The following is a 22,322-nucleotide window of genomic DNA, read 5'->3' as shown; positions in this document are numbered from 1 at the left end:
CTCTTTATACCTGGGAGAGCTACAAGGAGTAAATCCATCTTGTGTCTGTGGCCAGGGCAGATTGGAATTCAAGGATGGGAGAGTGAGGTGGGAAAATGTTCACATACCAGGTATCCACAGTTCCCTTTTCATGAGTTCTAAGCCAGGTATAAGCAGAGGCCAGCTGGCCTGAAAATGTGTGTCTTTGGTCCCAAGGAAGTATAAAATTAAAAAAAGGATAGCTGGGGCTTCCCTGGCAGTCCAGTGGTTAAGACTCTGCCTTCCAATGCAGGAAGCGTGGGTTCGATCGCTGGTCGGGGAACTAAGATCCCACATGCCATGGGGTGCAGCCAAAAACTTAAAAACAAAAACAAAAACGGATAGCTGTTGCAGTAAAAACACAATGCACCATCAGAGAACTGCATATCCACTCATGGTGGGTAGATATTATACTATGCATATTCAAAGAGCAGCTTGCGTCATATCTTCATGTTCAGTACAGGTGCCCACAAGGTCGTCATGTGTACGCAGTCCCACCCCCTCCCTCACCTTCTGTAAAACAAAAGGCAGAAGTAGACTTGCCTGAGGTCATATCAGTAATAAACTGTGAAGTCTTATTATCCGTATTGGAAGACATCAAGGTGACAAGGGAGTTCTGTATTTGGGCCCAATGTTACCTATGTTCACATCCTAACACTGCCATTAACAGCCATGGGACCCCAATGTGCTTTCCTGAAACCTATATTTAATTTCCCCGTTTTTCAAATGAGGACAAACATGGTCTCTCAATCAGGTTATTTTTGATGTTAAGCAAGTTGATCTGTGTAAAGAGCCTGGAATACACTACTTACTGGATAAACTGTTGTTTATTTTCCTTAGTCCCCTTCACACCCAAGGCAGAAGAACCTCAGGGATAATCTTATTTCCACATGTAGTTCTCGGGTCAGAGAGAAGGACCTCCTGACCACTGGAAAATAAACTGGGATCGTGTAGCTGCCCCAAAGGAGCAGAGCCTTTATGTTGACCACCTCTGGAAAATTTCCTTCCCAAGGTTTCAACTTAAATAGAAATACTGGGTCATCAGTACTTGCCTGTTCTTCTGGTCTGTGTTTATATGGTCTTGCTCATGAATCTTAGAGCTAAGTCCATGTTCAGGTGATTTATGAAAGATTTTTTTTGTTTGATACACCGGCTGAGACTCTGGGGGGATACAGTGATTTATTAGATAGCAAGAACGCTGAAGGATTCTCTCTGCAAGCTGACACCCGGGACAGGTTTGCACCTCTCGGCTACCATACGTTACTGAAATCTGTTGGGCCTAGGAGTTTGCTGATTTCTGGTACCTAACACAGCTAAATGCAGATAATTCAGGTGTGTGTGTGTGTGTGTGTGTGTGTGTGTGTGCGCGCGCGCGCGCGCACACATGCGCTCATCTGCCCAGTGTAGATTCCAGGGTGTGTATAGGAGGGCAGAGGGGGAGGTGGAGATAAACTCCTCCTTCTATTCTTTCCTTTTTAATTTTTTAAAACAAAGAGCTGCCATCTGGCTCATGCACAGGTGGTATGAAAATGATGTACAAAGGTGAACTGCTTAATTTCCTGTTACATATTTACAGAGAGAAAACAAACATCTCTGCACCAGAGTGAGTGCCAGAGCGATTTGTTCTCGCTTCTTAAGACTATGCCCCATGACAGATCCCTTTTCCTTGTATGGGTCACTGACTCATACACTTCTGAGACTGCCTTTAACCTGGCTTTGACAAGGGTGGGGTTTTGGTACCATTATATCTTTCTCAGAATATCAGACAACACTAAGAATTTAGGGCTCAAATCTGGAATTAAAGAAAGTCCTGAAGAAGACGAGGTTGGAATTCCAGAATAGAAATGTTTTCAGATGTTTTGATTTGGAGGGGAGGTGGTATGCTGATACAGGAAGAATGGGGGTGTAAGAGATTGGTGCTCTGATCCTACTGATGCAGAGGGCCAGGGGTGCACCTTCCTGTTCACTCTGCTGTCCTCCGTGCCTGGCACAGGACCTAGAACTTGGCAAACACCCAATAAACATATGAACAAATGCATGAAAGAATGAATGAAGTCAGAATGGGAATTCAGAGTTAGGCAGGAAGTGGATTAGGCCAGACCAAGAGGAGCCTGAATAGGCATCACTTTTGTGGAAGGGCTTCCATGCCCTGCAGGGCCAAGCATCGGGATCCCTTCAACAGGCTCCCCAGTTAAGATCTAGGGCAGATCTTATGTGTTCCAGCTACCTCTAATAGTGACAGAGGTGACAACCAGAATGGTAGCAGCAGAGAATCAGTGGATGAATAACTCTGCTCTTGAATCCCGCCTGATTCTCCTGTGTCCTGGGGCTCCCTGCTTGATCATGTAAGCCCTCACACCAAAACCACCTGAAGGAGGCATGCTCATTTTACACATGCTGATTGTGGAGCTTTGCCTTTCTCACCAGCCTCTTAGTGCTCTACTGGGAAAGGAAGAGGGTCTTCTGAAATCTTCCAGGTCAGCTATTATTGGCCTCTGTTTTATAGTTAAGCCTTGGAGAGGGTTGGTGATGTGTTCAAGACCTTGAGATTCTCCAGCAGCAAGTCAGTGTTAGAGCCTTTATACAGCCTTAGGATGAGTGATCCACTTTGTACATTTGCTAAACTTGTCCATGCTGGTTTATTTCCCCTTGTGCCAAATACCCTAGCCATTGAGAAGGTCCACGTGCTGGGCACAGGGTTCAATACAATTCCCTGACTCTGTGCAAGGATGAAGAGAATGTGATCTGTATTCCCAAGGAAATGAAATTTTCATAGGGAATATAAAACAGGATGAAAATTTGTAATTCCACCATAACACAATAGGGTTACCAATTTCAAAAGCCCATGTAATTAGACGGATGATTTGGGTCTTGAGGCAGCCAGTGGGTTGAATTTTAGGAGGAATAAAAATAGTTTTGAAATAGGCAAACCAGGAGAGTGATGTGGAACAGTGTGTCACTCAACCAGCCAAACCTGAAGGTACATGAAAGATGCATGGAAGGATGTTTGTAAAGGAAGGATGGGACCACTATGGCAGCTCTTGAAAGGCCAGCTAGCTGTTCTGACATGGGTAACTGAAGGACAGTCATGGAAGTTTGTCATCTGTTTTAGTGTAAATGAGGCTCTGTGAGGACCAGTCATCAGGCAGTGGCATGTAGGAGAGACGGCTGGGACCTGAGGCCACTAAAGCCATGGCAATGGTCCAGGGAAGAGACAATAAGGCTGTTTGCTGTGGGGTTAGCAGTGGAGTGTGGAAGAGAAGCCATCGGAATTAGTGGGGCTGGGAAAGGTGAACTCGAGGCTAGGGCCTGGGAACTCAAAGCCTCTATCCGTTTTGTACTGTAAGCTTGAAAAAGAGTAACAGTGAAATGGAGGGTCGGGATGGATTTTTTACAAATGCATATTTTAGGCCACCTAGTCCATTCTGCATCCCTAGAGTGTTAAAAACAGATGAACAAATGCCAAATCATTCAATTTTAAAGAAACATGAAGCTGGAAGGAGCCTTAAATGTCATCTGTTTCACCCCTGTGGCCCCAGGCAGAACAGCTTCAGAATCATTCCCGACAGATGGTTTGCTTGCTCTATTCCGGTGCATCTCCTGGGATTCCACTGGCTCCCCCTTATTCCTTCCAGCTGTGGCAAAGGGAAGCTATCATTAGTGAGAGATTTATCTATATTTTTCTTTCTAATTCGTAACACCCTTTAGAAGTGGGAAGTTCTCAGTTATGTCTAGCCAGAATTTTACCTGCTGCAAAATAAGTCTATATTTTCCTATATCCTTAGAGGAGATAAACACAGTTTATATTATAAAACAGACATTATAACACTCAGGAAAACGTGAAGATGCTCAGTGAGACCAAAATAGGTAATTGGTTGTGTTTTATTTGCTGGAGGGGAATCAATGGGATATAAATATCTCCCTCCCTTGACATGCCAAAAACATAATATCCTCTTTCTGAGAGCAGTTTCCAGGGGTCTCCTAAATTTGGTTTCACTTCCCTGTAATATTGAAATCTAGTTGTTTCCTTTTGTCAGTGACAGTGGTGCGGGCATGGGATAGATGCTATATAGTCAGCCTAATCTCCTTGGGGACAGATATTGCGGAAAAATAAGGACAGGCAGAATCCTCATCAGAAAGTTTCAAGAACATGAGGCATGTTTATACTGGAACCCAACCTCAAGAAAGGAGAGGAGAAGGCAGCAGGGTGTTGATTCACTTTATCCTTCTCTGCTCCTGTGGACGGTGGGGATAGCAGCCTCTTTATAACTTGACAGTGGCGAGTATTGTAACAGACCCAGTTTGGGGTCCTCAAGTATAAAGGGTTTTTTTTTTTTTTTAATGACAAACTGAATATATAACATATAAAAATACATAAATTTCCAGACAAATATCTTCTCTACCAGCTGTAATTAAGATATTTGTATGTGGGCTTCCCTGGTGGCGCAGTGGTTGAGAGTCCGCCTGCCAATGCAGGGGACACGGGTTCGTGCCCCGGTCAGGGAAGATCCCACATGACGCAGAGCGGCTGGGCCCGTGAGCCATGGCTACTGAGCCTGCGCGTCCGGAGCCTGTGCTCCTTCCGCAACGGGAGAGGCCATGGCAGTGAGAGGCCCGCGTACCGCAAAACACACACACAAAGAAAAAGATATTTGCATGTAAAGAGAACAGTATGTTCCCTTGACTTCCTCCTAGTAGGGGACTGTATTTCTCTCCTAATCCTCAAAGCCCAGGACTTTGTGATCTGAGTCTAAACAGGAGGAGAGGGAGGAGGACTGGGTCAACATAGTGTTTGATATTCAGAATTTTAAACAGAGTTTTTACTCCCGGTTGTTTGTTTTTTAAGTTTAGCCAATCCCACAGGACAAAGCTGAGGTGGGGATGGGAAGAACCCAGGAGAAAATGGGCAAAGTACCCACTAATTCTGGAGTCCAGCAGAGAGATATTCCTTTGAATCCTGAGCTTCTGCTTATGAGCTATGTGACCTCAGGAAATTTTCTTAAATTCTCTAAGCCTTAGATCCTCATCTGAGAAAAGAAAAATGAGAACAATTTCTTCTTTTGTGTGGGTTAAATAAGATAATGTATGCAAATTGCCTGGTACCTATTAGGCACTCAATAGATGGTAGTTATTATTCTATGTAAATGAATAAGGTAGAAATTATATACAGATCTTCCTCGACTTACGATAGGGTTACTTCCTGATAAACCCATTGTAACTTGAAAATATCCTAAGTCAAAGAGGCATTTAATACACCTAAGCTACTGACCATCAGGTCCTAGCCTCACCTACCCTAAACGTGCTCAGAACACTTATATTAGCCTACACTTGGACAAAATCATCGAACACAAAGTGTATTTTATAATAAAGTATTGAATGTTTCATGTAATTTATTGACTACTGTACTGAAAGTGAAAAATAGAAGGGTCGTATTGGTATAGAATAGTTGTAAGTGTGTGGGTTGTGATCTCATGGCTGACCGGCAGCTGAGGCTCATTGCTGCTGCCCAACATCACGTCAGAGTATCCTGCTGCATTATTGCTAGCCCAGGAAAAGATCAAAATTCAAAATTCGATGTACTATTTCTACCTAATGCGTATCACTTTCACGCTACGCTGCAGTTGAACTATCATAAGTTGGGGACCATCTGTATAAGAAATTTTAAATAATTTAAAGTTACTTACAAGCCATGGTATTTCCTATTATGGTCTTTGGTGCTAGATCCTAACATTGAAGGGGAGAAGAGCCTACTTAAGAGAACTCAGGGAGATAAAAACAAAGCCACTCACTCCTCCGGGACTGATGTAGACTACTGGAGTTGGTCTGTTGGAAGCCCAGGAGGAAAAAGAAAGCACTTCTAGTTGGTCAGAGGAAGAATTTTCCCATTTCGGACCTGGTAGCTCCAAGAAGAAGCTAACTTTTGATAACCATAACCATGAATTCTGTGGTAGACAAAGGCCTTCAGAACTAGAGCTCATTCTCCAGGCCAGGCCTCCTAAGTATGTGATGCCCCTTGTTACCCTAGAGGAAGATGTTAGGGTCATGTGCCCTAGAGCCTTGGGGATAGAGACAAGGCTGGTTAAAGCCCAGTCCTCCCTCCTTTTTATCTCTTATTATATGCAGCTCGATGGCCACTGCTCATTCCTGTGCATAACATGAGATAACGGATATTCAAGAGCTTTGTGAACTGTTGGCTTGGGTGCTGCTGATTTTATCACCACTGCCACCACCACCATTACCACCATCACCAGCAGTATAGTCTGCTTAGTAGATGATCATGTGCACTCTGGATAAAAGTTCATCATCATCCCAAACTTGATTGGCAGTGGTGGTCAGTAGGCCATCTCTTCCACTCTGCCAATCACCATGACAACCTCTCTTCCACTGAGTCATGCTCTCCAGCCTCTGTAGCCAGGATGGAACTTTGAGTTGTGGCCCAGTTTGTTCTTGAAGTTGATCATTTTCTTACTCAATGGGTCAATCCCCAACTTCCTGATCTTTGTATTTATTTAGTTAGTCATGTCCTTGAGTCATTTGGGTACATGCATGTCCTGTAGCCCTCTGCAGCATAAATTCCCTTAAAGGCAAAGGAACCCACTCCATTTTTATCACAGTGATGTTTCACACAAAAAGCGCTTAATAAAAGTGCTTAATTAAAAAATATATTACCCTATGCTAAGTGTTTGTGATGGGTAAGGAATAACGGCCATTATTCCTTAATGGTCCTATAATGGTCCCCACTTGCCAGGTACCAATAGTCAGTATGTGGGGATTCTGGGTAGGAATATCTGGAAGATGCAGTGGTGTCACCTAAGAAAAAGCCAACAGGATCTGACTCCCTACCAAAGGCCCAAACATCTGCTTATCAGTGAAAAGGCCTGAGAGAATGTCTCACAATAATTAAAACACCCATGAGACTGCAGTTAGCACCAGGAGGACAATTTATTAATGTGCACAGGGGACCAGATTATTGAAAGGCTGTGTGATCAAAGCATTCACTCCCAGTAAGCCAGCCTGTGTGGGGAGCCTGACCACATTGAGAAGGTTACATGAGGAAGAAGTCAGAGCAAGGGAGTCAGATGAATCAAATGGTCAGTGTCATCTAGCTAAGAAATTCTGATATATCCCTATTGATCTGATAGCAAGGACTTCTTGGCTTCCTAGTCTTCTGCTTAAATCCTCCTCTCTCCCCTGACTGAAGCCACCCAATTGGACTGTCCTCCTTCATCCATTAACCTCTTTTGTTCCTAAGCCAGTTGTGAGAGCCCTTGATAAATGCCATGAAATTTGGGTAAGCGACCTACACCGGCAAACTCATGAAATCCTGGCTAGAAATCAGCTTGGAGGTCATCTTGTTGAACCCACTTATTTGAGAGATGCAGACACTGAACTCCAGAGAAAGAGCAGGTGTTTCTCAAGCTCATGCATCTATTTGGTGGTAGAGTTAAAATAAGAACGTTGGTCTCCCATCTCACAGGTCCAATGCTTCTCTTTGGTCATCATCAAAGGACTTTGAGGTCAACCAGGCTATTGTTATTATTCCTACTTACAGACCAGTAAACCGAGGCTCAGAGAGATTAGTTGGTGTTCCTCAGATTGCACAAAAAAGGTGGGCAGGGCAGAGATGGTTTCCGTATTCTGATTCCTAAGTAAGGTTTTCCAAAGAATGTGAGGCCATTTGTGAATAGACATTTTAAATGGTCTAACAGTATAGTACTGTCTCCATAAAGTTAGGTAGAGTTTAAAGTTAGAAGTGGCAGAGTAATTTAAGGAACTATTATGCTTATGCCAGGAACTGTGTCAAATATGTATTTTTGTAATGCTATGAAATATTAGGCCAGATTCACCCTCTCCATATCAACAGATTCACACATCTGCATTCTTTCTCACTTCCCTCACACCTCACCATCTGTCACCTGCCCTGTTGCTAGCCCACCTCTTGCTGTGACTGTGTGTCTCACTCTATCTTGAAGTCTTTCTTTCTGTCTTCTATGATCTCTTTTACTTTAAAGAAAACTCTTCAGTTGACCTTTCTGCCACCTCCAACTTTCATTTGTCTTCTCAACTACTCTAATAGGCTGTGTTCATCTTCTGTCTTAATTTTTAAGCTTCTGATCTTACCCCTTCCTTGACTCTGCATTTTGGGGTTCACTAATTATTTCACCACGGCCAAATTCAGATTTCTTTCCTCTAAAGAGTCTAATCCTTTTTTGAACTAACTGTTGAATGACATTATCAATAACTGCCCCATTCCTTCTCCCGCCCCTCCACTCCCCCACTGCTTAACATCCTTGTTCAATGCCTTAATGATGCTCTATGATCTACTCCCCTTTATAGCCATTCTTTACCTCTTCCACTGGTTTTCCTCCTTTCCATTGGAAGTTCTAGTGCCACCATTTTAGACATCTACTTTGGAAAGCTCACACACTCACATGGTTACAACCCTTTCTTGCTTTTGTGCAGAAGCTGTTTGAATTTACATTTTTAGCTTCTACCTCTTCTCTCTTTGATTGCTTAACCAGTAAGTCTCCCCTGGACAGTTCATTGGTGATTGAAACTTGTCTCGTTGGAGATACTACTCACCGTGGTGACCTCCTACCTCTCAAATAGCCACTCCTCAGCAGTCTGTTGGCATGAACAAAAACTCTTTTGGGAGGTTCCCGGAATGGGAGTCATTTTTGAACTTGTCTCTTCCCCATTTGTACCTAATTCTTCACCAAATCCTGTTATATCTTTCTTCATAGCACCTCAGCATCACTTGTTCTTTGAATGTTGGCAGGAACGATCCTAATTCACACCCTGATCAGACCAACACTTGGATCAGTGCGTGCACCTTCAGTCTCAGAGCCCTCCATCGCATACTTCTCAAACTTTTCATCATTCTGCCTGCTTGTTTAAAGGCTTGGGGAAATATAATTTCTCAAAAATATACATTCCTCACCCTGCACTCTGCCAGTCTCCTTCCTGTCCCCTCCCACAAGAAGCCCCCTGACACCTAGCCCGCCTGTCCCTCATTCCACAACGGCACTTGCTCATTCCCATTGTTTCATAAGGACTTCTGCATCAGTTTGCTAGGGCTGCCATAACAAAGTACCACAAGAGTCTGAGATCAAGATGTTGGCAGGGTTGGTTTCTTCTGAGGCCTCTCTCCCTGACTTGTAGACGACCGTCTTCTCCCTGTGTCGTCACATCATCTTCCCTCTGTACATGTCTGGGTCCAAATGTCCTAGTCTTCTAGGCACCCAAGTCATATTGGATTAGGACCCACCCTGATGACCTCTTTTAACCTTAACTACCTCTTTAAAGACCCTTTCTCTACATCTAGTCACATTCTGGGGTACTGGGGATTAATACATAAGAATTTGGTGGGAGGACAGAATTCAGCCCATAACGTCTTCTCTTCCCAACTTCCCATGTGCTCTTTTTCTCATATCCCCCTTTGTTTTTTCTCTCTGTCTGTTCCTCACTGCCATCAAAACCCAGTGATGCCCATTTCGTTGTCCTCACGGGATGGTCTCCTTGGCATCGCCCTATTGGTTTACACACACAGATGTATTGCTTCATGAATGTGCTTCTTTTTTTTTTTTTGCGGTACGCAGGCCTCTCACTGTTGTGGCCTCTCCCGTTGCGGAGCACAGGCTCCGGACGCGCAGGCTCAGCGGCCATGGCTCACGGGCCCAGCCGCTCCGCAGCATGTGGGATCTTCCCAGACCAGGGCACAAACCCACGTCCCCTGCATCGGCAGGCGGACTCTCAACCACTGCGCCACCAGGGAAGCCCTGAATGTGCTTCTTTTTTTTTTTTTCTTGATTCATTCCTGTGCTTCTCTGCCTCTGGTTTGACTGAGAGCAGGGACTGTGTCTCTTGTCTTCTGTCCACAGCTCTTGATTTGGGAGGTGCTTGAAAAATGCTATTGTTAAGGTACCTAAGTTCCTTCTCTAAGGCAGCCTGACACACACCCCCTCCTCTGACTTCTCAAGAGGCTTTCTGAGGGAAAACGGTTTTTCCCAAGTGGTAACAGGGAAAATAAATGGTGATTCTGTTGACAGCAAGGAGGAAGAGGGCTGAGGCTCTATACAGATGACGTCCTGTTAGCTCACCTCCTTTCTAAATTGGAAAGGCAGGAAAGGGCATCTGGAAGAGAAACCCCTAAAAGTAGTGATAAATTCAGTGATTTTTTGCTGAAGACAAATATTTCCTCAGACGCTTTGGAGAAGGTGCTGTTTATTGACCTAAAGGGATGAAAATTCTAGGTAAAAATCGACCTCTTTTCAGAGAGTCAGTTGGCTGGAAGGCTCATCTGGTCAGGAGTAGAACCCTTGGAGGGAAACCAATTGGATCTTGGTGGCTCACAAAGGAAGAAGCTGGTTGTCGTGTACTAGGAGTGGTGTGATGGTGTGTCTGCCTAGCCATGGACTCCTGAGTGAGGGCAGTTGGGATGAGTTGATGCAGTCAGCCTTTCTCTCTAGTAACATGGGAGAGGTTTTTGGAAGCTGTGGCCAAGAGAAACAGGCCATTCAGTTAAGGATATACCCACCTCCCTTCTCCTCCTTACTTTCATCCTTCCATGCTTCCTTCCTATGCCTTCATCCCTTTCTTCTCTCTTCCCCTGCCCCCCTCTCTCCCCCATTCACTGTCAGGAAGGGCTGTGCCAGAAGGGCCCGCTCAGCGTGTCATGGCAGCGGCAGAGGCTAGAAGCATCGGCAGCTTCCACAGTGAGTCTGGATTTCGTTTCTGGGGTCAGGGGGCTGGGCAGTCCACACACAAACTGACAGCTTGCAGACTTTGGAGAGGAACTTCCATGGGCTGGGGCTGCTCCCCACATCTCCTCCCCTGCCTCCCATCATGGGGACATCGTTTAACATTCATGGAAGTTTCCTGCCAAAGGATTTGATGTGCTTCGGATGTCTCATGGGCAAGAAGCATGGTGGTGGTGGTGGTGGTGGAGGGGCCGGGGCCATGTTCTGCTAAAATGAGGTGCACATCTGGGAGAGCCGCCGGAGTTCAAATGGCTGCCAGGGATTCTGTCCGGGCCTGCGCGTGTGGTAGAGGCTGGAGGCTCTGCATGGACTGTGGTTTGGCTGCTTTCTTGCGTTTCAGGAAGGGTGCCTTGAGTTTTGAATACACATTGGATGCCTACACTCCCTAAGAGACTCCCTTTAAGGAACTAAGAGTACCACATAGACTTCAGGGTCTGAAAAACTGGAGGTCTCCCCGTTGACTTCAGGTGAAGCTTAGTCTAAGAAATTTGATGTTCAGGATAGCTATTACAGAGCTCCATGCCTGAGTCATATCCCTGAGTATTGAGGGGAAGGTTTTCCCCCTCCCCATTGTAATTTCTACGGTAGTTTCTGGAGTGGAGATGGACATACTGCAGCATTAGTCAAAGTTCCATCTGTCTTGCCTTGATCATCAGACAGAAGTGGATCGCTTCCTTCCACTTTTTGCCTAGAGGCTGTTTCCTTCTGTTTGGGGAATGGTCCACTTGGGAAAATAGAAACACAAAATTTACCTACCCAACCTTAAAATCTCACACAGACTAGGAAATACGAGTCCTTCTTGCCATCTCGAGATGCTTTCCCACAGGCCAGATGCTGTTTCCAGACACTAACTGGGTGTGTTGTAGTTCATTTTTAAGAGAGAAGCCTCTGGTTTCTATTACATGACATTATCCTGATGTCAGTCTTCTGGGCAGGTGAACAGGGTTGCTTTTACAATTCCATTCATTTCTCTCATGATTTGGTTAAGGAGGTAAATTAAGCATAGCTTCCCAAGTTCTCTCAGGATCCCATTTTTATAGGTATCTCTTCTTGGCACTGTTACCAATAAAGGCATTAACGTTTAGGATTTTTCAATGCTAACAGCTGTGTAGAGCTTGAGTTTATCAGAACATGTTTGCCAGTCTTGTGAGAATTTTGAAAGCAGGACCATTATAAGAGATTAATCACTCTCATGCTTTTAAAACATCATATGCATTTCATTCACATCAAGGTAAAACTCTTGGTTTCAGGAGTTGAGGGGCTTAATTAAAGTATCAAATTGGTCAAATTTATGAATTAAGTTCAACAAATATTTATTATTAATCAACTATGTATATTTGACTGGCTAAACTTGGATGTCTCAGAGAATGAAAAGAGAAGCTACTAATAATTAAATAGATACCACAGGCATAAACTGGGACCCTCCCTGAGAAATTGGGACATACAGTCACTCTCTTCATGTACTGTGAACTGTTCTAGGTGCTAAGGATACAACTGTGAATAAAACAGACAAAAATCTCTGACCTTAATAAGGAAGATAGAAAATAAAGAAAAAGTAAAATATATTTCATGTTAGAGAATAACAGGTCCTTAGAAGGAAAATAAAGCAGAAGAGAGAAAAAGAAATGCTTGGTGATGGTAATGGTGGTGGTGGGGTGGTGGTGGTGGTGGTGGTGGTGTGGTGTGTGTGTGTGTGTGTGTGTGTGTGTGTGCGCGCGCACATGTGTGTTTGCAGTTTTAGACGGGGAGGTCAAAGCAGTTGAGTCTCCTGAAGACTGCAGTGTATTTTAGTTTATTTAATTTAGCCAAGGAAGGCTTTAATGGCTTGGCTTAAATTTTTCTGAAACAAGTCAAATCTGGAAATTCTGAATCCAAAGCAAAAGAAACCTCAAAAACTTCAGAATGACCAAAAAAAATTGAGGAGACAGAATCAGGGGTGGCCATGGCATTGGAAGCATACCTTGTCTGTTTGATAGGTTTCATCTCCAACTAACATCACTGAGAAGGTGTCAGAAAGTGAATGAGGCTGTGGCTTTATCCACTTGGGGAGCACCTTTGTAGAAAATCCCTCAATCTTTGACTTGCCCTGGCCATTCAGGATAGTTCGAGGCTTTTCTTCTTCCATCTGGTGTCCTTGGGGGTAGTAGGGGATGACAACTCACATTTATTGTGCACCTACACCTGTCAGGCACTTTGCTAGGGGCTCTGAGTATGTTTATTTAATTTACACTGTTCTCACGAAGAATTTATCAAAGTCTTACTTTATGGATTAGAACACTGACATTTAAACATGGAACTAGAAAATTGTGCAGCCAGGATCTAAACCCAGGTGAAAGTATATCTGAAACCCTGCTTCTATCAGTTAGTCTCAGCATCCATCCATAGATACCAGTTGGCAGGAAGTAGTAGAAAGAAGAGAGAAGTAGGACTCGCTGGATTACCACAAGGTCCTGCGAACTGGCTGACGCGCATGGCTGGATGAGGAGTAGATGTATTGGGGTGATTGTACATGTCTTTGCTGACTGTGCATGACGTACAGCAACTTCTGCTGCTTCTCCTTATGTTGTTGTCCTTGGGAATGGGGATAGGCATGGACCATTCGGGGGGCATGAGAGCTCGTCTTCCCATTGGGGCATCCATCCTAGGCAGAGGTGGAGCTTGACTTCAGTGTGTCCTGGGTTCCTGGGTTTCGTGCACGTTGGAAGGAGGGCGGTGCATGGGTCTCTGTATAGATAATAGGGTTGGGGAGAATGCATGCAGACGTCTGAGACCAGACAAAGGTTTTTCAACAGGGGATTGAGTGAAGAGTTGAGTTTGAAGAGAATCCTAAGTTTCCTGCCTGCCTTTGTGAATGGAACCCACAGACTGACTTCATCCAGTCTTGGGACTGCTATTAACAAGAAGCAGGAAGTCTCTGGACCACATCTTCTTATGGTTATACTTAACGTTGATATCACTCTGTGACCTTGTGTCTATTTGTAATGTACATTTACATACTTCTCAGAAAAAAAATTAAGTAGAATCTTATTTTATGCATAAGGTGGGCTCCTGATAAAGTGGTGTGGTAAGCAAACCACCGTTTATGTGCACCAGAGAGAGCTGCTGTAGCAAAGTGAAGAATTATTTTGGGATCTCCAATAACCCTCTCCCGTTTTCCTTTTACTCTAAAGGAGGATCTTTCCACCTGCAATGCAGTTATTTCCTTGGACTTCTGTAACGTATTTATCCAGAGGTCTCAATCCACGTCAAGGCAATGTCTCTTAGTTTCACAATATGTGTCATGTGGATAGAGAGAAGTTATTACTCTGTCATTTACTCAGGATTTTCTTTACCATCACAATGTCAGAATCACTTAAGAATATACTCCAGGCACTTGAATGTCCCTTACTGTGGTATTCCAGCTATTGGGTGATGGCTGCCCCGTCAAATCCTGGTTCTTTTCTGCTTATAGCCTGTTATCTAGTTTCCTTCCATCACTTTGAAACTCACGAGCTAAGGAGAAAATCATCATTCATCTTCCTCCATAGGATACTCTTCCCTGACTTGTCTCCGAGTCCCCTCCCTGGCAAAAAGAGGCAAGAAAGCAAACTACATTTTCTTCTAAAATATGAACCCGTTTCAACATCAGTTGACTTCTCTCTTCTGCATCCGTGTGCTCTGTGGTGTACCAATTTGGAACAGGAGTAAAGGTTAGAAATATCTGCTTATCTTTTAAGCTGACAAGGATATTCCTTCTTTCACTGATTACATACTGCCCACCCTGCCAGTCACACATTAAATGTCTTACGTCTAGAAAGGACTTAGTTGCAGCTAGAAAGACAATGCTGGGGTCTTTGACCCAAGTCTGTGAGGGTACATGGTCATAAGTGAGTCCCAGTATGGGAACTCGCTTGGAGACCCAAGGCACACCCTTTACACCAGCATGCTGGGAACTCAAGGATGTATCTCCTCACCCCAATGAACCCAGTTTTTCTAATTAACCTGAAAACACATACCTGTCTCTTTGCACACCCAAGGCACGAAAGGAGAACTCAAGATGAGCTTTTTGCACCCCCTCTCTGCAGGTGAGTGTTCTTCAGCCATCATGGACGGAGGTTGTAGGGTGAATCAAGTTGTGGTGAAGTTGTCTATGAGCTAGAGAGTATTCTAAAACACACTAGGACTTTGACGGAGTCAAAAACCAACATAGTTGAACAGCGTTGAAATTGTGGGATGTGATTTTTCACCTTTTTGTTGCTATTCCAAGTCTTGCAACGTAAGAGAGTGAAGACTGGCCTTTTGGGAGGGAGCCTAATACATTGTCCTGTGGGAGGTGCCTCTTAATTATGTGGCGTCTCATGTCCTTAAGTTCAGGGAAATTGGTTGTGTGTTCCCAGGGTCAATCCTTTGGGTTCTCACCTGGAGATTTATCCAGAGATAGGAGCTCTGCCCATTCAATGGTAATTAATCTTTGAACTCCTGGTTCTCTTGGCATTGCTCTCTGATGATCTGAAAATAGATGTCTCAGATCAGAGCAAACCCCCAGAAGAGCATGCTGAGAGTTGCCTGGTATGGGGTGGGGCCCAGGGCTTCACGTGAAAGGGCTCTGGGGAGCCAGAGGGAAGATGACAGAGAAAAGAAGGGAACCGTCTGGTTGTGCCATAATGCCGCTCATTAGCAAAGGTGCCCTAGCATTTCTGATGGGATTCTATACTCCTTGTTCTGGATCTTATCTTCAAAGTTGGTCAAGTCCATTTGCTTCCACAATTCTCTGGGGACAGATGACTTATGAGAAATCCATATGTCTGGAAGGATTGTGACAAGACCTCCTGTCTGGAGATGCTGGTGGAAATAACATAAGTTCCGCTATCTCTTTTGCCTGGGTCTGCTGGGCTGGTCCCTACCTCTCTTGAGCATTAGCTAGTTCCTCTGATTTCTGCCACCTCCTCCCATGCTGGCATTTGTGGCTAACCCTAATGGAAACTAGATGTCTGATGCGACCTGCAGCCAATCGCACTGGTTTCCATACAAGGAAAGCTTTCAGTTCAGGTGCTGGTCTCAGAGCCACATGTGTGTGATGCTTGGTGGCTGGTGAGATCCTGGCATGTGGGTACCAGCACGCAGAACAGGAAAGAAGAAAAGTGCACTCGGGGTGAGAGAAGGTATATTGCAATTCCATCCTAGCTGGGCAAGCTGGTTTCTATCTGGGCCTCTGGCATCTCTCTGAGTCTTTCTTCTTAGGTTCATTTCTAGAAATCGACATTTTATTCCTAGAAATAAAGATGAACTTGAGAGTTGAATTTTCGACTGTTAGATCAAGATTCTTTTGGCTACAAGTGACAAAAAACTTAATCTATCTTAAGCAAAAAGGCAGTGTATTGTCCCAGTAATCACCAAATCCAGGTTTAGAACTTATTTCTGCAGTGGCTTAATTCTAAGACCCAAATAAGTCACCAGGCTTGACATGTGTTGCTAGCTCTCTCCCTCCTTCCTTCTCCTCTCTACTCAACCTGCCCATCATCCCTCCATCTCTCTGTGCCTTCCTCTGTCTCTGCCTGAAACGATGATCTTAGAGAAAGAGACATTAATGGGAAATAGATTTCCAAACAATCAAGGCTAATGAATTTTGAAAATTATGATGATACATGCTGCAGGAGCTGAACAGATTATCTGGGACCTAGTTGATCACTAACAAAGACTTGTCTTCATCAGGGAGTCTTTGCCATGGGGAGCCCAGCTGAAATAATCAGCCTCACTTCTACAGGAGTCAGGCCAGGCATCACGCAGAGAAAATCTGCAAAGCAAAGACCAAGGAAGCAAAGCCCATGACTGACTGCTTTTTCCAGTCCGTCTACGAGGAGGAACAAATGACGTTTTCCAGTGTCATTTTTATGAGCATTCTCTGGGCCGATGTTGGCTTCCATCTTCCTTCATTGAATCTGCAGATTTAGATGTTTCTGAATGAAAATCCTCTTTAGCTTTTATGGGTGTTTTTACAGAAATCAAATTCTGGGATTTCTATCATACTTCCCCAAATCTGCCACCTCCAGCCCATCAATTTATAGGCTTGAAAACTTTTTTTACAAGTGAGTCTCCCTTCAACTTGAAAATGCATAAGACCTCTGACTTGGGGGTGCAAAAGAACATTGGTTTTGGAATCAGAATAATTTAGGTGTGAGGCCTGGATCTTTCACTCTTCAGCCTTTTGAACTCACATAAGTTGCTTAACCTCTTCCTCCCTTTCCTTCCCTTCCTTCCTTCATGCAATGCTTTTGATAATAATAATTTCCAGAGCCAAGGCATATTGAGAGGAGTGGATGAAGCTGTGCATTTTGTCTTATTTATCATAGATCCTGGCCCAGTATAAACACTCAGTAAGTTTTTGTTCTGTATCCCTGTTCACTGGGACAAGCCTTCCACCTCTGCCCCAACCTTGAAATAATGAAAGAATCTCTTTCTACCTCTGTTGCAGTGGAGACCAGAGGTTTAAATAAATTAAGATGAGGGCACTATGCTTGAGGATTGCCTACCCCAGACTTAGCCTCGCTCTACCTCCTGGGGACTCACTAAGTGACCCTGAGTAAGATGTTTCATCCCAGTTTCATTAGAGACAAGAAGCCCACTTGCCCTTATCCTCCTTCTACGCTTTTGGAAACATGAATGTGTACAATAGAGTAGGAATGCCTTTGAAAAAAACCATCCAACTGTGATTACTGGCTTAGCATTTAAGACTTTCTCCTGGGTTCATCCTCGGAGCAGTCTTCCCCCTCCTTTTGACCTTGAGGGAGAAGCCAAGAGGTAGGGCTTGTTTATAAAGGGAGAAGGGGCAGCCCACAGCTGCAGGCCTCAGATGATAGCTTGGGATGCCAGATGCTGTGTGGAGGGAAAGCTCCTCCAGCCCTTTCATCTGAGATTACCCTTGGCTCACACCCTTCACTGCAAAAAGGCACCCTGGGATCCAGTTGTAGAGTAGTGGGCTGTGTGGAACTAGTGGGTCTCAGAACTCTAACCGTCTCCCAGGGCTGGGAGGGGCATCCAGAGGTCATCTAGTCTTTGCTTCACCGAATCACCGTGTTTTGGAACTAGATGACCTAAAAGTCAACTAGCCCACTTCTCTTTGCTCACCCTACCAATTTTATAAATGAGGACCCAGGGGCCCAGGGATGAGCCAGGTGGTGTGATGTAAACCTAAGGCAGGGCCCTGGAGCTCCCAAGTTCTGGCCCATTGCTCTTCTTGTCTTTCTTGGAACACACACACACACACACACACACACACAAACTCTGGAAAGCCAGGCTGCTGAGGCTGCTGTTGTTGGGAAGGACCTTGAGATGAGCTTTTGTTCAGTGCTCCTGGTATATTGATGAAGATAAGAAAATTTTGCTTTGGACAATCTCATGCCGATTTCACATGGAGAAGAAGCGTAGCAATCCTCTGGTCCAATTCTTTCCTTATTGCAGATGTGAACATCAAGACCAAAAGGAAGCACAGGGTGCCAAAGCCGCAGGGCGACACCCTGGTGGAACTAGGGTAAGAACTCAGTTGACCTGAGTCTCAATCCAGTGTTCTTTCCACTGGGTTCCACGGCTTCCCTTGGTGTCAGATCTTCCTTCCTGCTGCCTTCCTCCCAAGGTGCTGGAGGCCACCCATCACTGGAAGGGGGGTGGCTAGGTTAACTTATACTCTTTCCTGGAATTTCGTAGGGGAAGGGCTAACTAAGAACCTGTGATGCATAAAAATAGTAGTGGTATTAACAAGTTGATTAATCACTTGGCAGTTCGAAGAGTGATTCAGCCGCTATCACCTAACCGCAGGCTTCCCTGAGAACTTAATCCTGTTATTTTTTCTAAGTTGAATCCCCACCTTTACATGAGGATGGAGAATGTTATCCACTGGTTCGTGTTTGTGGTCCTGCCAGAGATCCAGCCAGTGATCTGTGAGCTCTGTCCTGTCAGGCACCAAGTGTCCTGCCTTTAGAATTGAAGGGTCTTGTTTCATGACTCCGAGAAGAATCCCTCTTTCTGTTGGGTGAAGAGGAGCATTCAATTCTCCAGAAAGGTTTGAGTGTGAAAAGTTGTGTATTGTTCACCTTCTTGCCCTAGTTGGAGCTGCTCCAGCAACTAGTCTGTGGAGGGATTGCAAGTTTAACTCCAGCTCAGGGAAGCTAGATAAGGCAGCCTCTAGCCTACGGAGGAGGTGCATGTTTTTTATGTCAGGTCCCACGATGCTCTTCCAAATTCCCTTTGCCTGGGATGTAGCCATTGATGGTAGGCTTCTGCTGTGATATGTATTGTTTACTGAAGTAATTAAAATATGCAAAGTGTTCCCTGTCCCCCATTTTGTGCTTCTTCCCCAGCCACTTCTGGCATTTTTTGTTGGCAGTTAATAAAACAAAAAGGTGGGCCCAAAGGCCCAAGTCTCCCTCAGGTTAGAATGATTAATTTGGAGAAGTTTAGAAGTAGCAGCTTTTACCTCTAGCTACAGCCGTGCCTTCCTGGCTGATGTGTTCTACCTGCACTAAGCACTGTAACTGAGGGATGGCAAATGCTTCATTAAGAGCACAGGGCAAGTGGAGGGAGCGGGGAGAAAGGAGGCAAGGGTTTGTTTGCTTCTTATGGCAGCACAAAACCAAAACAGACTTCTCTTTCTGGGAAGCCCAACACTGAACGAGCCATACCCAAGGACACCTGAGATTTAGTTCCTAATCCGGCCTCAATCTTTACCATCACCAAATACCCCCGTCTACCTGCACCACAGAAGTTCAAAACCTATCCCCCTATGTTATCTAAATCCTCGATGTGGAGTACGCTTCTTGCAAATATGTGCTAAGATAGCAATGCTACTAGCACACCCATAGTGCTAATGGGGACAGTTGTGTTGACACTTGCCATGTGCTGGATACTGTGCCAAATGCTTTACATGGATTATTTTATTTAATCCTCATGGTCATTTTAGGAAGTAAATACCAGTTGATGTTTAACATATGGAGAAACCGAGGCTCAGAGAGGTTAAATGATTTCTGGAGGTGACATGGCTATGAATTTGCAGCCTTGTGTCTAACGCTGTATCATGGTGTTATACTGCCTTTGCTGTGCGATCTGCTTAAGGGTGGGCCACCTTCTGTTCCCATTCTGGGGACCAGTTTCTGCACCCAGCAGCTTTTTTAATGGGAGATTTTATGCTTTTTCAACAGCATTGAGTAGAGCGTGCAGGGTGCAAAGATTGTTAGAGGCTTTAGGTCTTACCTTCCACTGACCCAGAAACAGCAACCTGCCTTTTCCAACCTCTGGCCCAGAGAGATGAGAGATGTGTGAGCCACATGCATCATGACCCGAGGGTTCTCACAGTGAGGGAAATGGGAAGACCGCAGCTGGCCAAACCTCTTTTAGAGACAGTTCAGAAGCAGCCCCTCATGATGGCAGGTGTCAGACCAGCACAGAAATCCCTGTCATTGTAGGAGATAATACTATACATCAGTGCTTTCAACGGTAGTCTCGTGCTACTGGCTAGGCTTTATAAACATTCTCTAATTAGTCCTCACACATTCTGTCTGAGATAAAGATCAATGGCACCAAACAGAGGCTGTTTTAAGCTGTCTGTTTCTGGGACAGCTGATTTGGGACCCTCGCAATGGAAGGGCAAGAAGGTGTTCCCACAACCCAGGCACTGGGTCTGCATAACAGACATTATAAATGACGGGTCAAGTGTGCCAGGCTGTTGGAATCTTGAAATTAGAGGGGAAAAAAGCCTTCAGTTAAGAAGGCCACATAGTCTAGCGTCTCATTCAAAGCTTAAGAGGTGGGGACTCAGCCTGAGCTTATTTGCAGATAAGGCCTCATTGGCTTTCAAGGGAGGCTATTCCAGTGATTATTAGAAAAGCTCTTTCTCTCATGGAGCCATTGGTGCACATCTGCTGTCTGGTCACCCCTGCTCCTGGATGGAAAGCCCAGGCTTATAAGATGATATCATAAAACTAGAATCGTGATTAAAAATTCAATGCTGTCGTCTTAAGGCTGGTGGGATATTCATTCAATAGGAAGTAGTATTGCTATTGTTATTAATGTCTCTGAGAAGATGGCTGGAGGAGACAATTATAATTCGGTTTGCTTTTGGAGGAAAAAGATCCCATCTTAGCCTTTGCTTTTTAAAATTCAAATTATCTTGTTCTTCCTTTTTTCCCCTGAGGCCTCTCTCATAGGCTGTGCAGCCACTAACTGGCCCGGTCTTGTCTTCCCTGAGATTCACATTAGGTGCACTTCCTAAGTGTCTAAACCCTGCTTTGGTAAACAGCCAAATATCCCAAGGATCCGGGTCTGGTGGCCACACTGCTCCTGGAAGCTTCTTTTAGCCGTTCCCAGTGTTTGTAGGTCGAATTGTCTTGAACCCACAAAACCCCTAATGAGAGAGATTTGGAGTGTGGCAGTGGATTGACTGTGTTCCCAGTGTTTGTAGGTCGAATTGTCTTGAACCCACAAAACCCCTAATGAGAGAGATTTGGAGTGTGGCAGTGGATTGACTTTTAGCTTGGCCTCCATCCACCATGGACTTGCTGACATTCCATTCTTGAGCTGGTTTCCTTATCCATAAATCAAGAATGGTGTCTCTTTGTTGTAAGGGTCACTGAGCAGAATGTCCAAGTCCCTGGAAAAATTGAGAGGTGCTATTCATTCATTAAACATAGACATTGAGAAAGTAGCATCTTTCAAGAAAGATTTTGATCCAAAGTCACATGCATGAGCATGTGTATTGAAACCCCACCATGTCTCTGTTCTATTTAGTATCTCATTTAGTGTCTGTACATGTTCTGTGTAGCTGCATTATTGTCCCCATTTTATACCCTAGAAAGCTGAGTCTTCAGAAGTCAAATACATCCCCTAGGGTTGCTTAGCTAGTAAAGGGTATTGGCCAAGTTATAAATTATCCTTTTTGCTCTGTTGGATCTTCTGTTTCTTCATCCTACACACACATTTTCAATAGCAGTTGTTATATTTTTCAGATTTGGGGAGGCATCTAAATATTTAGCAAAGCCATTCTTGCTTGAAAGGGATTATCTTATTTTTGCTAAATAAATCTGAATCTAAACCAAAACCTATCAGTGCCTGAGCTGTACAGGGTAAATTAAAAATCTAGATTGATCACAAAGAGGCTTTATCCTCCTGCCTTCCTTTACCCATTGATGTTTAGCAAGCACTTGGGGTCTGAATGGATCAGTCTGGATCCAGTGTGATCCGTGGATCTGAGCTGAGCTGATATCTCCAGCTTTGTTCAGCAAGTTGGGCCCTTTTAACAACATCCCTCAAGTTTGCTTCCGTGAGAAGATATGAGTGCAGCCAGGAGGCTCCACGGCTGGGCATTTGGAAAAGAAAACCAGAGCCAAGTCATTTTTCAGCCCACATCTTTGAACTTGCAATGTAGGCTCTATAAAAATATACATTGTTTGGGGCAGTAAAGGACAATGAGCTCTCAGAATGAGTGCCAGCATTTAGACAGGATTTAGAAAGAGGAAAACAAAAGGGGAAGTTATAAAAGGTATGTGTCCTGGGGCTTCCATCTGAGAACTTGCTCCC

The 22,322-nt window shown here is 44.5% G+C and overlaps 1 protein-coding gene across 4 annotated transcripts in view; it reads left to right on the top strand.

The window, feature by feature from the left end:
• The window catches only part of NTRK3 (neurotrophic receptor tyrosine kinase 3), a gene marked incomplete at both ends in the record, with an annotated part of 373,663 nt that overhangs the window by 335,093 nt on the left and 16,248 nt on the right, over positions 1–22,322 (top strand). The window contains one exon of one of the 4 annotated variants that reach the window (XM_082857934.1): positions 10,659–10,733. The exons of the other annotated variants lie outside the window; for them this stretch is intronic. Within the exon in view, the coding sequence (XP_082714060.1) occupies positions 10,659–10,733 (75 nt within the window). The remainder of the gene's footprint in view (positions 1–10,658; positions 10,734–22,322) is intronic. 4 annotated transcript variants of the gene reach the window in all.

This window comes from Leucopleurus acutus (genome assembly GCF_964270905.1).
Source record: "Leucopleurus acutus genome assembly, chromosome: 1".
NCBI lineage: Eukaryota > Metazoa > Chordata > Mammalia > Artiodactyla > Delphinidae > Leucopleurus > Leucopleurus acutus.
Note: the sequence above shows the minus strand (reverse complement) of the source record. Positions and strands in the feature narration are given on the sequence as shown.